Source organism: Hylaeus anthracinus, unplaced genomic scaffold, assembly GCF_026225885.1.
Source record: "Hylaeus anthracinus isolate JK02 unplaced genomic scaffold, UHH_iyHylAnth1.0_haploid 5, whole genome shotgun sequence".
Lineage (NCBI taxonomy): Eukaryota > Metazoa > Arthropoda > Insecta > Hymenoptera > Colletidae > Hylaeus > Hylaeus anthracinus.
Genome location: NW_026535322.1, coordinates 7,150,244 through 7,172,140, shown reverse-complemented (window position 1 = coordinate 7,172,140; position 21,897 = coordinate 7,150,244). Strand labels below are relative to the sequence as shown.

The following is a 21,897-nucleotide window of genomic DNA, read 5'->3' as shown; positions in this document are numbered from 1 at the left end:
AGCCCACTTCAACGTTAGAGCAGTAGTCGTGTTAACAGTGGTCTCGTAACACCAAACCTACCGACATTTATTTGTATCTATTTCTACCGTGTTCGATCAAATGACTGGTCTTAAGGACACTTTTTTCAATTATATGCAAAAAATTGTATATAATTTATACATAATGTCAATAGTCTGTCGTAGGGATCGACACGATAAAATAAACGATATTGGGTTTCTGTAACAAATAGTCCAATTTAACTTGTGTCTTATGTACATTACTTATTCTGTTTCTATCTGTAACAAAGAGAAACCACATTAAAGCTTATTCTATCTCTTAATATCAATTCTCTTGTACGATATTCCACGAATCATTAAACTACTTTACTTAAATACTCTTATCCTTCGTCTTCGCTCTCCTGTTTTCTTTTGTACCGTTTGTCGCGTGTTGTAGGTGTCTTGTATATTTTATTCTCAATGGCCGCGTTCGTAAATGAGTGGCAAATTTAACTCGAAGAAACGCACTTAGGCATTCTCTTTACATATATTACAGATAGTGATATTATTATAGACAGTGTTAATCGTGTTGCCACTTTGGGAACAGTGGTATTCGTAGATGCACAGTAGGATTTTAACGTTAAACAGTAGATTTCAATAGAAAACGTTCACGTTGTCTCCGTCGACGGAGTTCCCGCTCGTAAACCGAGATCCCCTCCGTTTCGTCCCTCGTTTCAGATGTCTTCCTATGGACTAGACTCTAGTCACTAGAGCGTCGTCCACCCCGACGCAGAGCGTCTCTTTTTCCGACCCTCCCCGGCTCGTTTCGTCCCCATGCTCGAGAGTTTGTCGTCCTCCGCGTCTCGCTTGGCTCTTCGCCGCGGGTTTTCTTCCGTGAACCCCGGCACGAGGGGCTCCCCTTACGTCAAGAGACGACACGGGGTGGGAAACCGCGTCGCGGGTGCGACAGGAACGACCGGGAAGAGGGAGGCAGGATCGTCGCGAGGGAAAAACAGAGACGGGGGAGACAGACAAAGGGGGGCCCGTCCTCCAATCGGGAGCTTCCGAAATATTTTACGAGCTAAACTGCGCCGGCGGCCTTTGCACGCCCGCCGTGAATCGATGTCCGAAGATCAGACGCCGAAGGGTGGCGACGGGCCGCCTCGGTTTTACGTGTCGCGAGCATTCGAGAAGCTTAAGTGCACGAGGCTTAGGTGCACGAGGCTTAGGTGCACCAGGCTTCGAACCAACGAGGGTTGTTTGGTAATCGAGGGGAAACGAGATGGCAATTATCGAGGTGGAATCGCGGAAGATCTACCGAAACGTGGCTTCGGGAATGCTTTTTAAGGGATAGAGAATAGTTGGATTGAATGTGAACGATATTTAAATATAACTATTGCGAGGGATTCGCCAGGCCTTTCAGGACTTTGGTTTTTAATGCGACGCGAATGGTATGGAATACGTACAATTAAATGTGGAACATGTCATTCAAATATTCGCCATGCTTGCAACTATTGGCAAACAGATATTATTGGGGTGGAATTATAAGAGGTTTTCCAGGAGATTGTTCCTTCAGGATTTCGATTTATAATGGAACAAGAATGATACGGAATCGTTGCAATTAAATGTGGAAGATGTCATTCAAATATTCGTCATGCTTGCAACTATTGCACAAACAAATATTATTAGGGTGGAATTATAAGTGGTTTCCCAGGAGGTTTTCCCTTCAGGATTTCGATTTTTAATGGGACGCAAATGGCATGGAGTACTCGCAATTAAATGTGGAAGATATCGTTCAGATATTCGCCATGCTTAAGCTGCCAAACACGGAGTTCCCTTACGAGGACCTTGTAGAACTTTTAGCAAAATACAAGTGTTTGGATGTCTCTAATAGATTCCTATTTGCTTGTTCTTGAAGTTTTTCAAGCGCTATTCCAGGAAATCTTCCGAGGCCTTTGTGTCTACCTTCTCGAGTTTCCTCGAACGAGTGGTCGCTAGATAAAAGAGCTCGCGCTGCGATCACAGGCCCGCGAATGAGTACTTTGCTAACAGAGGCGGGTTGAAAGCACGAATAATCTTTTAGACATAATTTGGTTGCCTCGCGACAATAACTGCGAGCCTGCTTCAACGAGCTGTAGCTAAACTTCTCGGAGTTCTGAATTTTCAATTAGACTGTAAACTTCGCGGTAGATAAACAAGGTGGAAGTACGTGACAAGTGGTGCTGTCGGGAATGCTTCAATCCTTACAACGTGAAACGAAAAAAATTCGGGAAAAAATCTTCTAGAAACATATCAAGTACCATAATATATCTCGAATATATTATTATCATAGGATATACAATCTCACAGGTATTCGTACCTTCTAGAAACATATCAAGTACCATAATATATCAAAATAAATTTCTTTAATGAAGAGGGTACGAATATTTATGAGACTGACTGTGTATATATAATATAGATTCGTAATATTGTAGTCGAACTCGAAGCTTTAAAACATTTCAAAATATGATTATCGACGTATTGTTTCCGCCGTCAAAGGGTCCCTCCCCCTCTGGTTTCCCTCGTTGACGAGTCGGGGTGTTCCTCGTCCGATAACCGACTAAAGGAGAAAGTGCAGCCCCCTTGACCGTAGGCCGGTGAAAATGGAATTTTCGATTTCCGATTATCTCGAAAGCGCAAGCCCGGCGTCGCGACGTCGCGCGTCGTTCCGTCGACCCCGTTACCACCTTCCGACGGCTCGCGACCGGAACCCTTGCCGATAGTGGAAGAGGCCGTCTAACGAGGCGTGTCTCTCGACGGGAAACTGGGTTAAGTAGCGAGAAAACGAGGCGGTGGCGGAAAAGCGTAATTTTCGGCGGCCCTTTCCGTGGAAATATCTTCCTTGAGGGGTTGTAGAGACGGTATTGGTAACGGTTGGAACGTAATTCCGCTCCAGACTGTCTGGTTCTCCTCGAAATACGCTTTTTTTTTTCACCGGGACCTCGAGTTCCAGGAAGGGAACTGATTATTACGTTACCCCCTACCCACCCGGTAGTTGGTCGATTCGCTGATTAGAGCCTAGGAAATTCTTGTCACGCGAGATATAAATTTTGATGGATGGAGGTACTTTAGTCTGATCGCGACCCTGGGATTCGAATAATATTTGTTATTGTGAGCGCGATCAAGATGCCCTTCGGTTTGAAGGATTCAGAGGTAATGTCTTGTTCGGGGTTAGAATAACGAAGTGAAAACGTATTCGCACGATTCAAGCATTAACCCTTCGCATTCGAGGCTTTTCTTTTTGGTATCTACTAGCACTCGAGACGAGACCTAAGAGATACTGCTAACAGTATTAAAACAATGCAGGAGTCGTGTAAGACGATGATAAGAAGAATGGAAATAAGCTAGTAATAAGTAAGCAGTAGTGCGATAACTTTGTATAATAAGTTACGCACTTTAAACGAATGAATGAATGAATGAATGATGCTTTCTTAGCACTCTATTGCCACGAATGCTAAGCTTAGATTGACTTTGAAAATGAAATCTGTAATTTCAGATTCGAGAATGAAGCCACCGTTGCCTCACTAACAATTATTATATCGACACTTCGAGTCCCAAAGAAATGAAACCTAAACGAATATTATTATCAGTCGATTTACTGCGTCAAACCTAGTAGTGCCCGAGAGTCATCTCTCGAGTGCAAATGGTTAATACCATGCATGAGTTAAATAAACGTGAAAATCACAAAGATAAATTAAGGTAGATGATTATATATCTTTATAACAACGAAGTATTAACGCAGACAATGTGTACGGGTTTCTAAAAATGTCCGAAACGAATTTAACGTAACAATTACGTGATGATAGGAACACGACGCAAAGCTTTTCAGTGTCGGGTTAACAGCATTTTAATTAAAAGAATCGATTATCTGAACAGAACCGGATTCCATGAGAATATATCGATTAAAACATTCGTGGCGAGCAAATATGGAAATGTGAAAGTTGCTGGTACGAAGGCACGGAAAATAAAAAAAGTGATTAAAATTTTAAATCGTATTTATTAATACGGGGCCAACGATCGAACAGTTTATTTCGTAATAAAATTATAGTAGCATTTGCTTCTTTGGAGAAGTTTCATTTTACAAACCGTCATCGCACGCAAGCGTCCCTTGTCATCAAATAAATTCCACGTGGAATAGCTTCTGCATTTCGTGTTCCGCTGAGACGGACTTTAACGGAGCAGTATTTTCTTTTGTCATGGACAAAATGTTTGCAACTCTCTCGGTGGCTCGTCTACACGTGGTTCATAAATCAGAGGAAAATCCGAAACGCGGACAGAGGGATGTGTTATGTGTCTAAAATAGAGCGAACGTACTAGCTTGTAACTGAGATATACGGCCAGCACAGAAGGATGTCTCCGGGAAGCAGGAGAGCGCTCCTTGCTGCCAGAAATCCCTTTTTGCGTCTACCGGCTCTTTTCCGCGCGATGTACGAGTAACGGCGCAGAAGTGGTGGAAATTTACAAGGATTTGGGGTGCATTTTTATTTGAAAGCGTCCCCGTGTTTGCCTTCTTATCCCGAGATTTAAAGTCCCGAGTTCTCGAGATTGCTGCTCGACAGTCTTTACGATTTCGCACTCGATTTATCCGCGCGCACGATGAAGACTCCCGTGTACCGAGACGTTATAAATTTGATAACGGTTCGTTTGCCACTGGCGCCATTAAAACTGCTCCCGGTAGTTGGCGAACTGCTAGCGTAACGTTAGCGTAATCTTCGACTAATAAAGTGGCATTTACTATGTACAGTCGATCCCACGATATTTAATAGCTCAAGTTACTTAAACTTTTCAACTGTGAATGAAAATATGACACAAAGGTTTATGGCACACCGAGGCTCCGCTGCGCCGCCTCGCGAAGTTATGAAAATATCGTCAGGGTTTCTTGAAGTTACTTATTAAAAACACCCTATTTCGGTGCGAATCGACTCCTCGTTCCATTCATAGGCGAAAGCCACTGTAAAATCGTAATTGAAACCGTAATTAAAAATTTCTAACGCGTGTAAATAATTGATTTACCGTTACAACTAACAATAGAACTTAAACTACACTTCTTAAGAATCATCAAATAAAGTATATGGTCCGATAATATGCCTCGAAAAATGAACCGATTCTCTGATAAAGGAAAAAAGAATCCCGAGTACTTTTTCTTACATGCGCTCATCTGGCAAACCTTACATACTTTCAAAATATTTAGTTTCAGGTTCCAAGAAACAATTTTTCAAACCTGTTATGAAATTTCACGACAAATCTTCAAGTTTCAGAACGTTGCCTTAAAAGACCGTGACAGTCTTGCCTGAGGAGTGAGGTTTGCCAGGTGAGTACATGTAAGAAGAAGTACTCGGGATACTTTTTTTCTTTTTTCAGACAATCGGTTCATTTTTCGAGACACATTAACGGACCATATATTTTGTTTAATGGCTGTTAAGAAGTGTAGTTAAAGTTCTATTCTTAGTTGTAACGGTAAATCAATTGTTTGCACGAATTAAAAATTATAAATTCAGGTGTAGTTTCAATGATTTTACAGTTTCAATGATTTTACAGTCGAATTTCCACCCTTAAATACCCCAACGGATTTCTCAACGGAGTTGAGCCTCCGTCCCCGTTGAAGGAGGCCGCCCCAGTTTTCTGGAATTATCGAACGTTCCTAAAAATAGTGTCGTTGAATTTCGCGTATTGATAGACTCGATGAATTGGGTGGAGGGTAAACGTCCTGCGATTGTTTCGCGTCGCGAATCGAGCGTAAGCGTACTATCGAGTGCGACGATTACTCGCAGGAGGATTTTCCTCGAGTGCACTCGATGGGGTATCTACCGATAACTCGATAGAGACCGAGAGAGGGGATGTGACGTTAGCGGGAGCATCGTCGTTACACGTTTTACGATCGTTGCCGGAAGTCGTAGCGGTGACGTCCCCTCGAAGTTCATTAGGTATCCCGGCAGACTCCGAAATCAAAATTCCCTCGTCCGGGGGCACCGACTTTTATGACGCACCGGGGGCTCGGGTACGACGCCTCGAAAGCCGTCGTCGAATCTCGTTCCGGCTGTCTCGCGAAGAAACTCGTCTCGTTTCTTCGTTGTCTTCGTTCGGCTGGAATTGATCTCTTTGAATGGCTGTTGAAAAACGAATCAACTAGCGGAATAATTGGAGAATTTTTATTAGGTAACTTCGCTCGCGGAAGAAAAGGCGAAGGCTGATACCGAGGTTTATTTTCAGTAAGTTAACGGGGACCGAGGCGTCGTACCTTCGTTCATTGAAAAGTTCGAGTAACCGTTCGATAACCATTTTTACGTACTCGGCTTCGAACAGCGGAATAATCAATCAGCTTCCTCTTCGGCTTCCACTAAGAAATCGTTACCCCGAGTTCGTCGCAGTCCGTATTATCGACGGAACGATTACGTCGCGTCAATTTCTATCTAATAACGTTAGAATAATTCCTGCTACCGGTGTGCTCGGGCGAAAGGGTACTGGTACAACACAGGTGGAAATTGCTGTGCCCGTACAATTTCCATTAAACGTCCGTTTGTGTTGTTACAAGATCTGGTCGATTGCTCGGAACAACAACGACAGTCGAAATACAATATTTTCCAGGCCAACGAACTCGAAACGTCAATATTGCTGGATAGCTATAGGGTGTACGCTGTTATTCCAGCAGGAAGAAAATCGATCGCGCGTGCCTGGCCCGATGATCGTTGTCTCCCTCGTTCACCGAACGTTGCGACTTGCGCCGCAGCCCGTAACCCCTCATTAACCCCTTTCAACGTTTCGAGTGCCAGCGATAATAACCGACCCCCGCCCCCCCCGCCCCCCCCGTCATTACCGGTTTTTTGACCTCCGCACGTTGCACGTTAAAACGCGCTCCAACGACGACCAGACGGCCACGTCACTTTCTTAGAAAACATTGCCCCTCTCGTTAGCATGCTCGTACTTGGTCCTCTTGATTGGCTTAATTAGGCTCTCCACGTTCATTGCTAATCACCCGACACGCCGTCTCCCGGTCGTCTCGAATTCGTCCAATTTTCCGAGAGGTCAGCCGTGACGATGGCGGAGACGCCCAAACTCGAGTCGTGAAAGAAAACGCGTAAGAATATGAAGAATAACACAGGGTATCCTTAAAGTACGACAGATGCATATTTCGTTAACTATCGACGATACGAAAAAATTGTTGAAATGTAAATTGCAGGATACGATGGGCTCTATATTATGGCGTAAATGACATTTTTTTTTAAATATTATTAATTTAAAAGATACGACGGTGAAGTCTCGTTTATTTAAATGTACATAGATATTTGTCAGGAAAAATTTATTCGGTAATATCGAAACTGTTACTTGATTTAGTCGAATTTGTTCGAGAGAGATAGAGGGTAGGAGTTGTTATGGAAACGACCGTAGATCCAATTATATTGAATATATTTTAATAATACGATTAATCAGGATGATTGATCGTTCAAATGGTACACGTATAGGAAAATTAGTAATCTTAATGAAGCCCTGTCGCTCAATGAAATTAATTCGATGAATTCCGATTGCGAAAATCTCGTTCGAAAATTATAGAGTAACCTATTCAGTGTACGACGAGGAAAAGTTTGCACGCTTGTAGAGAATTCTGAGGATGTATTCCATGTATTTATCTAAGGAATCGTCAATTTCGTCCTTTATTAAAACACATTGTACAAATTTATCTCGTTTAAAGTCGTCGCACCGTTTCCGGCATTCTCGAGGTTCGGGAAATCGAGGAGCCCCTCGAGATTAATAAATAGATTAAAACGTCGCTTCGAATCTACACCGGAAAATCATACGGGTACGCCCCCATGTCGGATCCAACGGCTTAAGTCGTTTCGGAATGGCGCACATCGTGGCCTTCGATAAACGACCGAAGCGTTCCTTTTAATCTGTAGTCGCCTCTCTAATTGGGCCCTGTCCATGCTCTTCAATTATTCCCGTCTGCGCTCCCTGTAATCCCGTGGACCGCTAACCGAGCATCGCGAGTCAGAGTTAATCGTTGATAAAGGAAGGTGTAACTTACACGACAGTTAAGAGTAGCACTTTGGAAACATTCGGATCTCACCTGGTCGTCTTACACGGGACCTCTCTTGGGGACACGTAGCTACAGGCAATATCCATCGTAGCAGTAGCGATAGTTTTTTGCAAAAACTATCGACTTATCGACAGAAATTAATGTTTAGTTATTCTAGCTAACAGATATAACGATATAGAAAAATTCCTTACGATTAATGTCACTTAAATGTAATTTAATTGTAATTTATTTTGTATTTCCAGACATTCTTCAATTAAACGTTTTACTGTTAGTAGGTGGTCACAAAAGTTGCACAACAGCGGCTGTGATTTACTTATTTTGCAGCAAATGAGTTAGATTTCCGTGGCTAAATTACCAAATATCGAATATCAGAAATGCCACATCCGAAACCCTTTAAATTCTTCTCTACAAATCAATATATTTATCATTTAGTATCTCAGACGTGAAACAGTATCCCAGTCTTCGCGTTCTAATTTCGAACGGCCCGTTCTCAAAATGTACGAGTAATATACATTTGATAAAATACTGGATTACATCACGTTCTAATAAGACGTATCACCTGTCCTGGACAATTTCCCTCCATCTCCCATTAGCAAAGTTTCGCGATCCGAAACGTCAATCAACCATCTTCGATAGATACGCTCTACGACGGAATCGTTTCGCAGCGGTTGGTGAAATTTTACTTGAATTTCCGACTGCCGTTCGAAACGTTTAATTGGGAAATAATCAGGTACGCGACCGACCCCGCGAGTTCTGCGCGTTTAAATACCGAGAGAGGGCATCGCTCAGGTGTGACCGGACGTCCGTGAACGTCGGTCGCGATAGTTTTCGCAACGTGGTCGCGCTGTATAACTGGCGTTCAATCCGAAAATTGATACTGACGCTAACGAACGACCTGTCGATTCCTGCTGCACGACCAGTCCCGCCTCCTCGCTCCCCCCCCCCCTCGCGCCCTTTCAATTTGCCAGCAGCTCATTCCGCGTATCCTTCGTATTCGCTGATAACCGTTCATCGATATCGTTTGCTGATTTTCGACGATCTAATTGGCGGATCGTATCGTTGCAGGGATTCCTTCGGGCGTTACACCGACCCCTGTATTAATTTAATGCTACATTGGCTTGGTCGTGGGGGGGGGGGGGGGGGGGGGAGGGGGGGGGGGGGGAGAGGAAGATGGGCGACGGTATCGATTAATTCTCGAGGCACCGGGATGCGCGGGTGCGAAATGCAAAGGGTGGTTTAAAAATATTTTCGTTTCGAGGGGGAAAGAAGACGGGATAAATATAGAGACGGGAATCGACCTTTTCCCAGGTGCAACCCTTATTTCGTTGAGGAAATGTCACTGTGGGCAATTTGTTGCCGCCGGGGGGTCGCGAGGCAATTTAACCCCTTGACCGCGGGGGCGCGCGGTGACATTCTAGCCGGCGCTGTTCTGAATTTTTCTCGTTCGATAAATAAGACGATTTTTTTATTTCAAATATATCATCGGAACTCTATTATTGTTAGCAAATGAAGAAATCAAGGGGGAGTGGATATGAATAATTACGATGACGTCCGATTGTAAGGTTATTGAAAGGTCTGTCTGAAAGGTTACCAGACAATTTATTCGAGACCCTCTCTTAACATTTTTTTTTTTTTTTTTTAATTATTTACAGTAATTATAATTATAAGAAACTGAACGTCCATATACGTGGCCAAGAACTCGAAGAGCCTAACAATAAATAGTATTCGTATACGAAACATGCTACATTCCTCAATGAAAATATAATTTTAAACCTCGCTTTAGCAACCTAGAGACTTACTTTCTGAATTTCTTTCGTGGCAATCGACAAAACGAAGATACGTGTTTTATATTCGGTACGCCGAAGCGTGTTCATGCGCGAACCTATGCGCAATGTTGGAACGTAGCCGGCACACGAGTGCGCGAATAAGCGGGCGCAGCTGAAATTGCAAAGTACGAGAACGCCAAAGCAATTTACTTTGAACATGAAAAGAGTTTGGCCGGGCACGAAAATAGAATTACGGCGTAGCAGCGAAGTTTTTCATTTTACAAATACACGATGGTAATTAACGCGCGCTTTGCGAAAATGGGAGCGCCGTTTAGTCTTTGAGACTGCGACGGACTTTCGTTTCACCAGAGAAGATCCGACATTTTTTTGCTCGTTTTCTTCCAGCGAAATTATTACCGTGGCTCTTTGTTTAATTCGTTGTTTTTGTAATTCGTTGTATCGAAATGATCGACGACACGTCGTAATACGTATGTTTATACATGATATTAATTTGTACGTAAGTGTACAATTAATTGAATATTATTAGACGAATGAATTATTCATGGTAATCCCGACAGAGTTATACAGATTTCGCATCATAATCACTGTGATCAATTCGCTTATCTAATAATATCCCGCGAATTAATTACCGCCCTCCAGTAATTAATTCACTCTACGTGTACAGGACGTACACGACAGACCAAATAGACCAAAAAATAGCGCGAACCTGTCCATTCAGCCATCGCGCCATACCCGTCATGTTAATACACTCGCCGTTAAAAAAATAGGGACACTTCTCCAAAACGTCACAACTATGGGAGATTTCAACCGATTTTCCTGAAACTTCGTCAGAAGTAGTTTTGAAGTGTCCACTGGGTGTGTGGAAAGTTGCATTGGCGAGAGTTGATGAGAAGGCGTTAATTCACCCCCTTAAAGGGGGGGGGGCACGTCGAAAAACATCACTTTTGAAGGTGCCAGCAGTAGAAAAATGAATTGTATGATATTAACCCTTTGCACTCGAGAGATGACTCTCAGTCACCATTGGGTTTCACGCAGCAAATCTATAATATTTAATGTCCTTTTAGGTCTCGGAGAACTGACCGGGAACTAACCAAGACTTAACCGAGAACTAACCGAGAACTAACCGAGAACTAACCGGGACCTAAAGGGACATTAAATATTGTAGATTTACTGCGTGAAACCTAATGGTGACTGAGAGTCACCTCTCGAGTGCAAAGGGTTAATATCACATAATTCATGTTTCTACTCCTGGCACCTTCAGAAGTGATGTTTTTCGACGCGCCCCCCTTTAAGGGGGTGAATTAATCCCTTCTCATCAACCCTCGCCAATGCAACTTTGCACACACCTAGAGGACACTTCAGAACTACTCCCGACGAAGTTTCACGAAAATCGGTTGAAAACTCCCATAGTTATGACGTTTTGAAGAAGTGTCTCTATTTTTATTGACGGCGAGTGTAGTACGTCAGGAACGAAAAATCGAAATCGAATAAATTTCGGTCACTATTGAATGTTACGCGAGTCCACCGAAGCGCGCGTTGAATAGACAATCAAACGTCGTTTCAGCCGAAAGCCTTCAGCGACAAATTGGTCGAGGTGGAAACAATTGTTTCCCCGTCGAAACGCGCTTGCAGACCAGCAGCTCTCGTTTCAGCGATATCGCAACAGCGATTTCGAGTCGGCACGGCGAGAGAACCGAGACACGGCGTAACAGTAATGAAAGTTCCTGAAAGTTTCGAGATTCATAAAGATTTAGTTCGTTGCGGTCGGCCCCGGTCGCAATATGCCGTTCTTTGCCCGGTGGAAAAAGCCTTTCACGGGTTTAATGAAACCACGACAATCTTTGATCCTTTCGTACCGAACGCAAGATCGTAACGATGATATTTCAAGTCCTTCAAAGGCGCCGACGGCACAGGGAAATGGCATTTTGTGCCCCGGTTTTCGGGATAAAGAACGCCGGAGCTTAACGCGAGCGAAGGTTTCGGAAACCGTCGACGAGAATCCTTGCGTCGAGGAGTGGGCGCCTAAAAAGGCCAAAGGGACACCCGTTTGGAAATTCTCTTTTCACCCGTTTCGTCTGTTTTATTGAAAGATTCTTGATCGCTCCTATCCTCGCATTTTGAGCGATATAAAAGTTAAAGAAGATGTGTTTACAGAATTCGACGTGAAGTAAATATGAGAAATGCGGTGCTACTCGTGGAAAGGGTTAAAGGACTAAAGTACACGATCATAGACTTTATATCCGACTATGGCACACGTAAATCTAAATTAAATGGCAGCGGTGGAATTTCGATATCCCAATAAAGAAAATTGCAGGGCGTTGATCTAACATCGGGGAGAACTGTCTTTTTTCATCTACACACACGACGCGTTAATTATCGCGGGTAGAATATCTCGTCGATCGGCTGGCCCCCCCCCCCCCTGGCAAATATATAGAAGCACAACATGAATCAAGCCGTAAGCACGTACCATATCGTGCCTGCGGACTACCTTTCGCGCCAGACAGTTTCGCGAAAACGACGATAATTTACCTCCAGGTCGGTTATTAAGTCTTCTACGCCCCGCAAATCATTCTTTCCCTAATCGATCCCGACCATTTGCACGACGGAAGGTTTCGGCACGGTATGCTGCTCGTTTCGCGGGGTGATCTATCCAACCTACCTCGAGTTGGCTACTTCCTGAGATTTGACACGAGGTAGCCCCATTTGTCACGGTTTTTCGTAGACGGTAATTAGAAGTCAAGCGAACAACACGTTCGAACGAAGTGCAAACATTCAACGTCAGGATCTCTTTCTTAACTGATTTCGAAAAATGAGAAGGTTACTCAATTCGACATGAATATCCTTTTCTTTAACACATTGACTGCCAGACAAATATTCTTGAAAATGTCTACTACGATTGAATATTATTTAGTCTATTGGAAACTACGTAATCAAACATTTGTCGGGGTATTTAGTTTTCTATCTTCGTCGTAATTCATGAATTTTATTTAAATTCGTTTCCGTTGTTGCACAACTTTCAGAATTATTATTCTTTGATTCTTCAGTGTAAAACACCGTCACCGATGCGTGGGTGACGTGGCGATCGTCGTGTTAAAATTGCACGACTATCGAGTTAGATGGCGTCTCGGACCATCTGGTTTCCAGCATTTAGAGAATAATTAGTAAAAGGACGGGCGTAAAATCGCGGGGGCGCGAGGAGGGCCCGCACGAGTCATCCAGCGTCGTCGACCGATGATAAATCTTGCTCCTTAATAGGCTTATGACATGGCTTAACGCGAGTTCTTCGCATTTGCGGCGATCGAAGGGAAAGGCTACACGCTCGGTCTCGTAATGCCACGTGTAAGCGGATTGCTTCATCGCGAGGGACCGTGCTCCGCGTTGTCTTCCGCGATGAAAATCGTTGGATGGCTTCGAATCATCGACCTATCGCGTTTCCTCGCCCACGTACACCTGCACCCACAACGATGGACGACGAGGTTGAGCGGAGGTTGGAATTGCGGTCTCGTTTGGCTTCGAAATTAGTACTGAACGTGAAATACTATGTCAATACAATATCGGTTTCATAAGTGCCCTCGGTTTCATAACTCCCCTGTCTACTGAAGAAATTTGTCTAAATTAAACGACAGGTTTGATGTTTCCAGTAAGAAAAGAAATAAGAGGTAAACATTAAAAATAACAAACTTTAATTTCCGCAAATTCTACTCTAACAATTCTGCTCTAAAGTAGGAATGTTGCTTAATTATTTCTTCCCCTAAAACGTATTAATAAAATGAATATATGAAGTTTTATTTTGAATTGATTCCTGTACGAATACTTATTACACTGATATAATAATAATTTCGACAAACGTCTTCGATAGACATGAAAGGTACGAATACTTATGGGATTGACTGAATATTTTATATTACGACACTACTCGATTATGATAAATGTACCTCGCGATCCCACCGTGCTCCAGTCTCACTGATACCAGCTGAAGGCAGCCACTTAATACGTCCCCAGGAGGGATTAGGTGTCGTGTTTCTACGGACTTAACAGTATAATACTAACTCGACCCACGATTGTACTTGAGCGATGGGATCAAGTTCACGCGTACCCGCGAAAATCTACTAGTTCAAGAAGAAGGTATACAAGTCAGATTCAAGACTTTGCTTCACAATTTCAATCTCTTCAGGTACTCGTTTATTATCAAATTTTTCTTCATTTTATTATTAACAGTAATCATAACTATGAAAAGTCTTCATAAGGGCGTGAAGAGGTTAAATAGAAGTCCATGTCTCAATTAAACGTGACCACACCAACACGTTTCGTTAACAAGAAACGAAATTCTAAAACCCTCGGTGGAAAACCCTCCAGGACGAGCTAACCCTTTGCACTTTACATTTTTTACTAGGAACTCGAGGTGCTTTCTTAGCATTCTATCGCCACGAATGGTAAGCTTAGATCGACTTTGAAAATGAAATCTCCAATTTGAGATTCGAGAATGAAGTTGATTTGCTGCGTGAAAGTATAACCGAAGTATTGAATTCAGTCGTCCATTATTCCAAGGAAACGCGATCCACCTACGGTATCGATATTACCCGCGATTCGTTTGGTGCCATCGCTACCCAACAACATCTGCTCCCACTGCGAGCGTCGTCCCCAATGATTCGCAACAGCAGATGACGCGACACTTCACGGTCGCCTCTCCGTGTGCACTGTTACTTTCGGTCGTGTTCGCATGGGACGTGGAGACGTCTGGCGAACGCCAAATCGATTTATGTTATCGTTGTGATCATTTCTCTTTATAGTATCCGCACTGCACTTCGTTTCTATGAGCGTACTTCCGTTTCACGAAGTTCCGTTTCACACTGCGAAGGGAATGTATCCGAGCGTATTGGCTCTAAAGTGCTGAAATCCTATCTAGAAACACGATAAGCAGGCACAGAGATGCAGGTGTCATCGTATTATGTGTTTGGATGGTAGAGAAGAAATAAAAGGACTCGACGAACCACGAATATCGTATCGTAAATCTGTCGAGAGAGAGAGGCGGACATAATTCAACTCACTGTCAAATCTGAGAAGACAATTTCGAGATGCGCAACGACGAAGAGTTCATTTCACTAAAGCTATTTCCGAGACGAACCTAAAACGCTCGAGTCTCGGAAATTGGCTGCTAAAGCGTAATTGAAGGAAACTGTTAACTACATAATGCCCGCGTCTAGACACTCAATATAGGAAATTCTAGAGGCATACGTCACTCACGATGATCGTTCGAGTACCATGCTCGTACATGTCGTTCGTCGATCGAAATCGAGCTTCAAAGACCATTCGAAACTTTTCCCGATGAACTTCTCCCGGTATCTCTGATTTTTACGTTCGTCCGCGCAACGCAGAAACTTTGTATACACGGTGGTCTTTGAAAGGTGCACGAAAAATGCCAGCGAGGATGAACGCGAGCTGGGTCTCGAAAGAAACTGCAATCATTCCGTCATTGTCTTCCTTTGTCGCTGGAAATATCAATGCCTCTGGTCGTCGAGGTTCGCGCGAACAGTACACGTTTGCTCGTCAGAGAGACACCAACGGAACGAACAATGTCCGCAACGTTGCACCGGAAATAAGAACCGGCGCGTACGAGTTGACCATTGTCATTTAGTAACCCCCCCGTTCCATTTGATTCTATTCACGCCACGGGAGGACCGGACGTGAGGTCAGCCGCGGCTCGTTTAAGTTCGAAACTAACTCCGACGAAAAATCAGACCCACAAAAGGGCGAACCTTTTCCGTGACGAGCAACGACGATTCGCGCTGTTCTCCTTTGAGCATTCATCGAAGATACTCGTCTCTTATTTTCATTCTTTAATTATCACTATTGGAAATGGGTAATTAAATAAATGTTTCACTTCGTATTTAATAAAATAGACTTTATTATATTTATATTTATATTATATTTATATTTATATTATATGATATTTATCTGGAAATAACGCGTCGGTCACAGGAGGTCCCAATGACCCCAGCCATGTTTAAACGATTGCCGCGTTGCCAGTATCGTTCCGAACGACTCGTAAAAATTCAGGATATTAGTTTGAACCCTTCGGAATGAGAATATCATGGCAAACAATTTTTGTCAAATTTTCAAAATGGCGAAAAAAGAATCAGCAAGGTGCCAATGCGTAAAAAAAATTCTTTTACTCAAAAAATCATAACTCTGGCAATTTTTAATTTATTTTCATAGAATTAATAACTTGGAGTAATTCTAGGTTAAAGTTGCGCTTGGGGTCATTGTGACCCCGGGTGACCGCGAAGGGTTAATCAATAACGAGGGAGCTACGTCCGTACCGTACGAAATCTTTCAAAGAACTGACTGAATGAAAAATCCAGTTACAGGGACCAGACCAAGAATTATTTATAGAAACATCCTTTCACGCGACCAGCATATTAGGTGTCAATTGATTTTTGTCGGTCGTATATTCCAACAATTACCATACGTTGAAACAATCAGTCTTATTTATATTTTAATCGTCGACACCGAGCCTAGCAAAATTATTTTTTATCTATTTCTACTGCGATCAATCGAGCGACAGAACTCGACGCATTCGCGATGTTTTTATTTTTTTGTAATAGTTATCATCGCTCTAACAATTTTGCGACGTCCAGCTTCAGAATTTTATTATTCACGGTATCAGAAACGCACAATATCTGCCAGTCGCGAATGCGTTAAAGACATTTTTCTCAATCGAAACGAAAGAATATTTCACGTGGCACTCGATCGAATAATACATCAGCAAGTTTAACGTCGAACTTCCCAATTCGTAATGTCCACGTCTCGAGTAGAATATTAATCACCCTTAGGCCTAGATCGAGGTAAATATTGATATTCGTTTCGATTTCCACGAACGGGATAGAAAAATCGCGTCAATTCGATGGGAAAATTGCTCGTTACGGCAGCATTATATCGCGGCTGACATTTGCGTGGGCGCGCAACGTGAGCTGTATACGCGGGCTGTTTAAAGACGGACATAAATCTGAATCAGTGGACGAATTACGCCCGTCGAAATAATTTATCGCCGTTTCTGCCGAGTTTTCGCCGGATGATCGGCATGGGAACGCGACGGATTACTTAGGGGTGATAAATTCCGACGTGGCCCGAAAAAGGAAGCCGTGATCGATCGTGAATTTTCAACGACGACGCTTTCTCAACGTTTCATAAAAGAGGTAGCGAGAGGAGTGGGGCTTATCGAACTTGTCCTCGTTTAAAAATCGGGTGGTTCAGCTGTGATAATTATTTCCTATTTAAAGATCGAAAATCTTTTTATTTTCGAACAGCCGAAATTCATGTCCCTTTACATGGAGAAAAATAAATATGTCCCGTTACACAGCTTGGAAAGTGGCGGGGGAAAGCGATGAATATACAGGACAGCGAATAAAAAAGAGGACGGAGCGAAAATACCAAGGTACATCGATGAGTTTTATCGTTGCACTAGCATTGTCTCATCGAGATATCTGATCCCGGATCATGTTACGCTAATCGCCGATCGAACTCCTCAGTTTCTGGGCATTTATCGTAGAGAAATTTGTGCATTTAGGGAGACTACAAAATGACAAAAAAAAAAAAAATGACCTGTTACAATAGGCTCTTAGTGCGTCACAAACCAAGGTGAACGGAGTCAATGAAGAGAACGAAGTCGACGATACCACTCCTGATGTAGATCGCGGAGAATAAATGACAAAAAATTGTAGTAAATTTATAGCGTTGATATCAATGCACTAAATAACCTTAAAAAATATTAACAGCTGTCAATTGATTTTCAATCTCTCCAATGAAGTCTGTACATTTTTAATCTGCATTTTAAAAACCTTTTCGTCGCTCCCTATTCAACCAATTCGACAAATGACTCCTGTCCCCATTATCGATCACCGTCCTTAAATCTAACCCAGATACTAACCTACCCGTTTCTCGTTTCAGGGGTTGCCGGCACTCATGCTCTAGTAAAAGCGCGAACGTACTGAGATCGGAGCGGACAACGAGCCATCACGATGTGGCGCCTACTCGTCATCGCAGCCTTCCTGGTGGCCACGTCGTCATGCGACAAGGTGGTGGTCCTGCCCCACGACGTCTACCCGGGCTACGAGGTGACGCAATTCGACACGAAACAAACGTCGAACTTCCACCTGATGGAGAACGGCTACTCCAAGTTCTTCACCGTCCTCGGCAACGGTCTGGTGATGACCACGTTCGATTTATCGCCGCTGGTGGACCGACCCGTGAAGCTGATCGTTCTCGAGGAACTGGCCAACGGGACCGAGACTCATTTCCTTCATCTCTACGTGATTAATCGCCAGAACATGATCAACTTCTCGCACGATCACCTCGGCGAGGGCGAGGTGCCGGAGAACTCCGACCCGGGCACCTTGATCGACGGTTTCCCGGTGCTGCGGGCTCAAGGAAGCTTCCCCATACATTTCGCGATCCTGCCGGACGAATCCGGGACGAGGTTGTTCGCTCTGAGAGAGGAATACTCGAACAGAACTGGTTTCAACCTGACGCTGAGCAACCAGAAGTCGGGCGTCAGGGTGGTGACCGCGAAACCGTTGGACAGGGAGGTCAAGAAGGTTTACACCGTCTCTATACACGCCTCCGATGGGAACTTCCTCAGCACGTCGTGCGTGAACGGCGTGGTGCACGTGCTGGACGAGAACGACAACAGTCCCGTGTTCGAGACGGAGGAGTACACGTTCGAGATCAGACCCGACAACTTGGACGCCATGCGGAAGAACTCCGTCCAGCTACCTTTCTGGAAACGATTCTCGACGGTGGGCAAAGTTGCTGCCAAGGACGCCGACGGCGACAAGGTCGCGTACAAATTGCTCGTGCCTAGCAGCCTGCTGGTCATCGTGCCTCAGACGGGCGAGCTGATGCTGGCTGGCGAACCGGAAACCACGATGGACGAGGACTACGAGTGCGCGGTGATCGTGGAGGCTCACGACGTGAGGAACCCGAGTCGAACGACGGAGAGACCGGCCAAGGTTGTCGTCAGGTTCCTGACGTCGTTGCCGCCGGAAACGGAGGTCCACCGGATACAGAAGCGACGGGTGACGAGGGCCGTCAGGCCGACGAAGAAGGTCGACTTCACCGAGGCGGACGGCGACGTCGAAGGGAAAATCGCGTTTTATCTGGAGAAGGAGAACGAGAAGGAGATGTATAAGATTAGGGACGAGAACAAGTGGGTCATGGTTGGACTTAACGGGTCTGTCATCGTCAAGCAGAAATGGGATTACGAGGAGCTCAGCTCGGAAAAGACCATTGATTTTTGGGTGACCATCACCAACTCAGGTAACGTATGACAATCGTTACTCTACTTCGTGTTCGTGCAATTTAGTACAACGTGAAATATTTTTCCATTTAATCGAATAAAGTGTCTCTAAGACATATTTCTGTCTTGAATGCATTAAATTGCATAATTTAATAAATTGTATAATTAATGAGGTGCATAAGTTTTGTAGGATACGTTTTCTCAAATGTTTGATACGATTGCTCAACCTGGATCTAAACAAGCGACCAACAGCGTAGCGCGGAGTAGAAACTTATGCACACACCGTTACCTAATCTTTGCCCACAATTTCTGTTGATTAATGTTGATTTTGTTGTTCGCCTCGCGGCCGAAGAACGGTGCACACGGTACCCGCCGTATACCCGGTGTCCATTTGACGGTACAATTTTTATTTTTACTCTTGCTTCGACGCTCGTGCATTCGTCCATCAGCATTCGCGTTTACCTGTGCTATGGCTCGGTTCTCTTCTCTATCTTCTGGGTCTTCTTCTTGTACGGGGGTGGAACCTGCGCTTCTTGAGGACCAGCGCACCGCACGTTGCACCATTATTCGATCAGCACCGATCGCATAGAAACATGTAGAAACATACTTTTCGAATAGAGGCTCCAGGACTTTGCTTTTCAATCAAAATCCGACCACTTTTGTTTGTTTGATGCGAGAGTGCGATTACAATTAAATGCGAAAGATAGCGTCGCGACTAACTGGTGTGCTGTGGTATTGAAAAAGAAAGTCTCAGAGTCCCTTTAGGAAGATCCTTTAATCGTAAAACGAGAGTCACAGACGCAACGATCTATCAGGTTCTTTCAAAAGTTTCTTTCGTTTTATTAATAAGTAAGCACATACGCGATATTTTATGTTACGTTAATGAATCGTGTACGATCCGTTTTGCTCCAAGAAATTAGATCAACTTTTTAACTAACATCGAAAAAGGAGGCGGTTTCTCAATTCGACATGTATGTAATATATATACATATATGTATAAAATATTTTTAAATGTATGTTTATATAAACACTGTCACATAAAATAATCGAGCGCAACTCGCAAAAGAAACTGTAGCTAATGTCTAACGATGGTCCCGTTGTATACTTCCATCGAGAGTGGAATTCTCGTAGGACAGATCGGTGCGTCTGCGATCTCTGTAAGGGGAGCACGGCAAAAAATAATTCATCGGGAACTTCCGTTCCGTGCAGCAGCTCGCACGTGGATACAATTTCCTTTAGAAACGGGCGACTGTTTGAGCGTTCGTTTCACATTGTGTGCTGAACGCTAATTACAGTTTGGCTGGGAAGAATGACCGGGACGCGCGTTACGCACCAAGGGACCCGGGGACGAATTAAATTACATATTCCGGCTTGTTTAAATAGTATCCAGTCGCGCTTTTCTCGGGAAATTATTACGCTGTCCCTATTTTTGGCAGTATGGCGTCAAAAATTGTCTCGAATCTCTCTAGAGAGTTTTATTTTTGAGCAAACTCAATTACGTACGTACACTCAATTATTATATTATTATACAATTATATGTGGACACTTCGTTAATAGAAATAAGTATCTGATATCAGTCGTGAATCTATTAATATCAATTATACAATTTACGTTTCGATACGTTAACGTTAGCGAATATATTTCTTGCCGTGCGTTCGTCGTTGATTATCCACGCTTTCACGTCCAACTAATAACAAAACCTTTTTTCATTTCCGCATTCTTGGCTTCCCGCAGGACTTCTATGTAAGTAGAAACACATTTCACCTTTGGTATCATTATTCGCGCAAACATTTTCTGTACACAGTACTAAGAGCGAAGTTTGCAACGGCTTTCGTAGCTGGGTAGTTTGCGTAGTATGAGAGCAATTAGTTTCGCGCATCAGACGCTAATTCGCATTAGAGCTTGCGACGTTGCTGGGTCGACAGTGTTTATGGGCGGTGACGGAAGAATATGCGCGTTGATAATTCAAACTCCTTTCCTGGAAGAATGGGACTCGACTCGCGTTGATTCGTAAACGCGAAACTCGGCGTTCCGTCGTTCCTATGCATCGCAGGTTGACGCTTTCTCGAGTCCGCCGATAGCGATCGATGTATTAGACGTTTCGAGCTCGGCACGAAGCATCTACCGCGATATTCCAAGTACGATGCATCGATAGGTCAGACCGCTGCACGGTCGCATCGAGAAATTTCGTTTCGTGGCACCCGTTGAATTTAACGGAGCAAAGGTCAGAGCGTAGGGTCGAGATAATGTCAAATGCTACTCGGTCACCGCCTTCGCGCATTGTCCACCGTTTTCCGTCTATGTGCGTGCACGTTGCGAACGCATATCAATAATCGATCGACAATTACAGACACGGACAATCAGCGTGTCATTATCAACATGAAGGACGTTAACGACGAGCCGCCGTACTTCATAAATCGACCATTACCGATGGAAACGGTCGTGCAGCTGAACGCCCCACCGAATACACACGTGTTTACCCTTCAAGCCAGGGATCCTGACACCGACAACAATATTCACTACTTCATCGTGCGAGATCGAAGTACGTATTCAATTTCGATAACGCAGTCTTCGAGACTGGCTTTCCGCGCATAACTGGCGCCAGTGGTAAATACTATTTTAAAAATCGGTGCAATGATTTTACATCGAGGACTCTGAGATCTCCGAGACTTACCTTTACTCGTTTTAATACTCGGACACTATTAATTACTAGAAACGCGCTTATCGAATTCCCTGCACGAGTTGAAGCAGATGTTCTAATTTACGTA

The 21,897-nt window shown here is 43.8% G+C and overlaps 1 protein-coding gene across 2 annotated transcripts in view; it reads left to right on the top strand.

The window, feature by feature from the left end:
- Positions 1-21,897, top strand: part of LOC128895687 (neural-cadherin-like) — a 64,060-nt gene that overhangs the window by 25,193 nt on the left and 16,970 nt on the right. For both annotated transcript variants that reach the window (XM_054158507.1, XM_054158509.1), the window contains exons 2-4: positions 17,782-19,149; positions 19,482-19,526; positions 21,480-21,671. In XM_054158507.1, coding sequence (XP_054014482.1) covers positions 17,853-19,149; positions 19,482-19,526; positions 21,480-21,671 — 1,534 coding nt within the window. In that variant the 5' untranslated portion in view covers positions 17,782-17,852. The remainder of the gene's footprint in view (positions 1-17,781; positions 19,150-19,481; positions 19,527-21,479; positions 21,672-21,897) is intronic.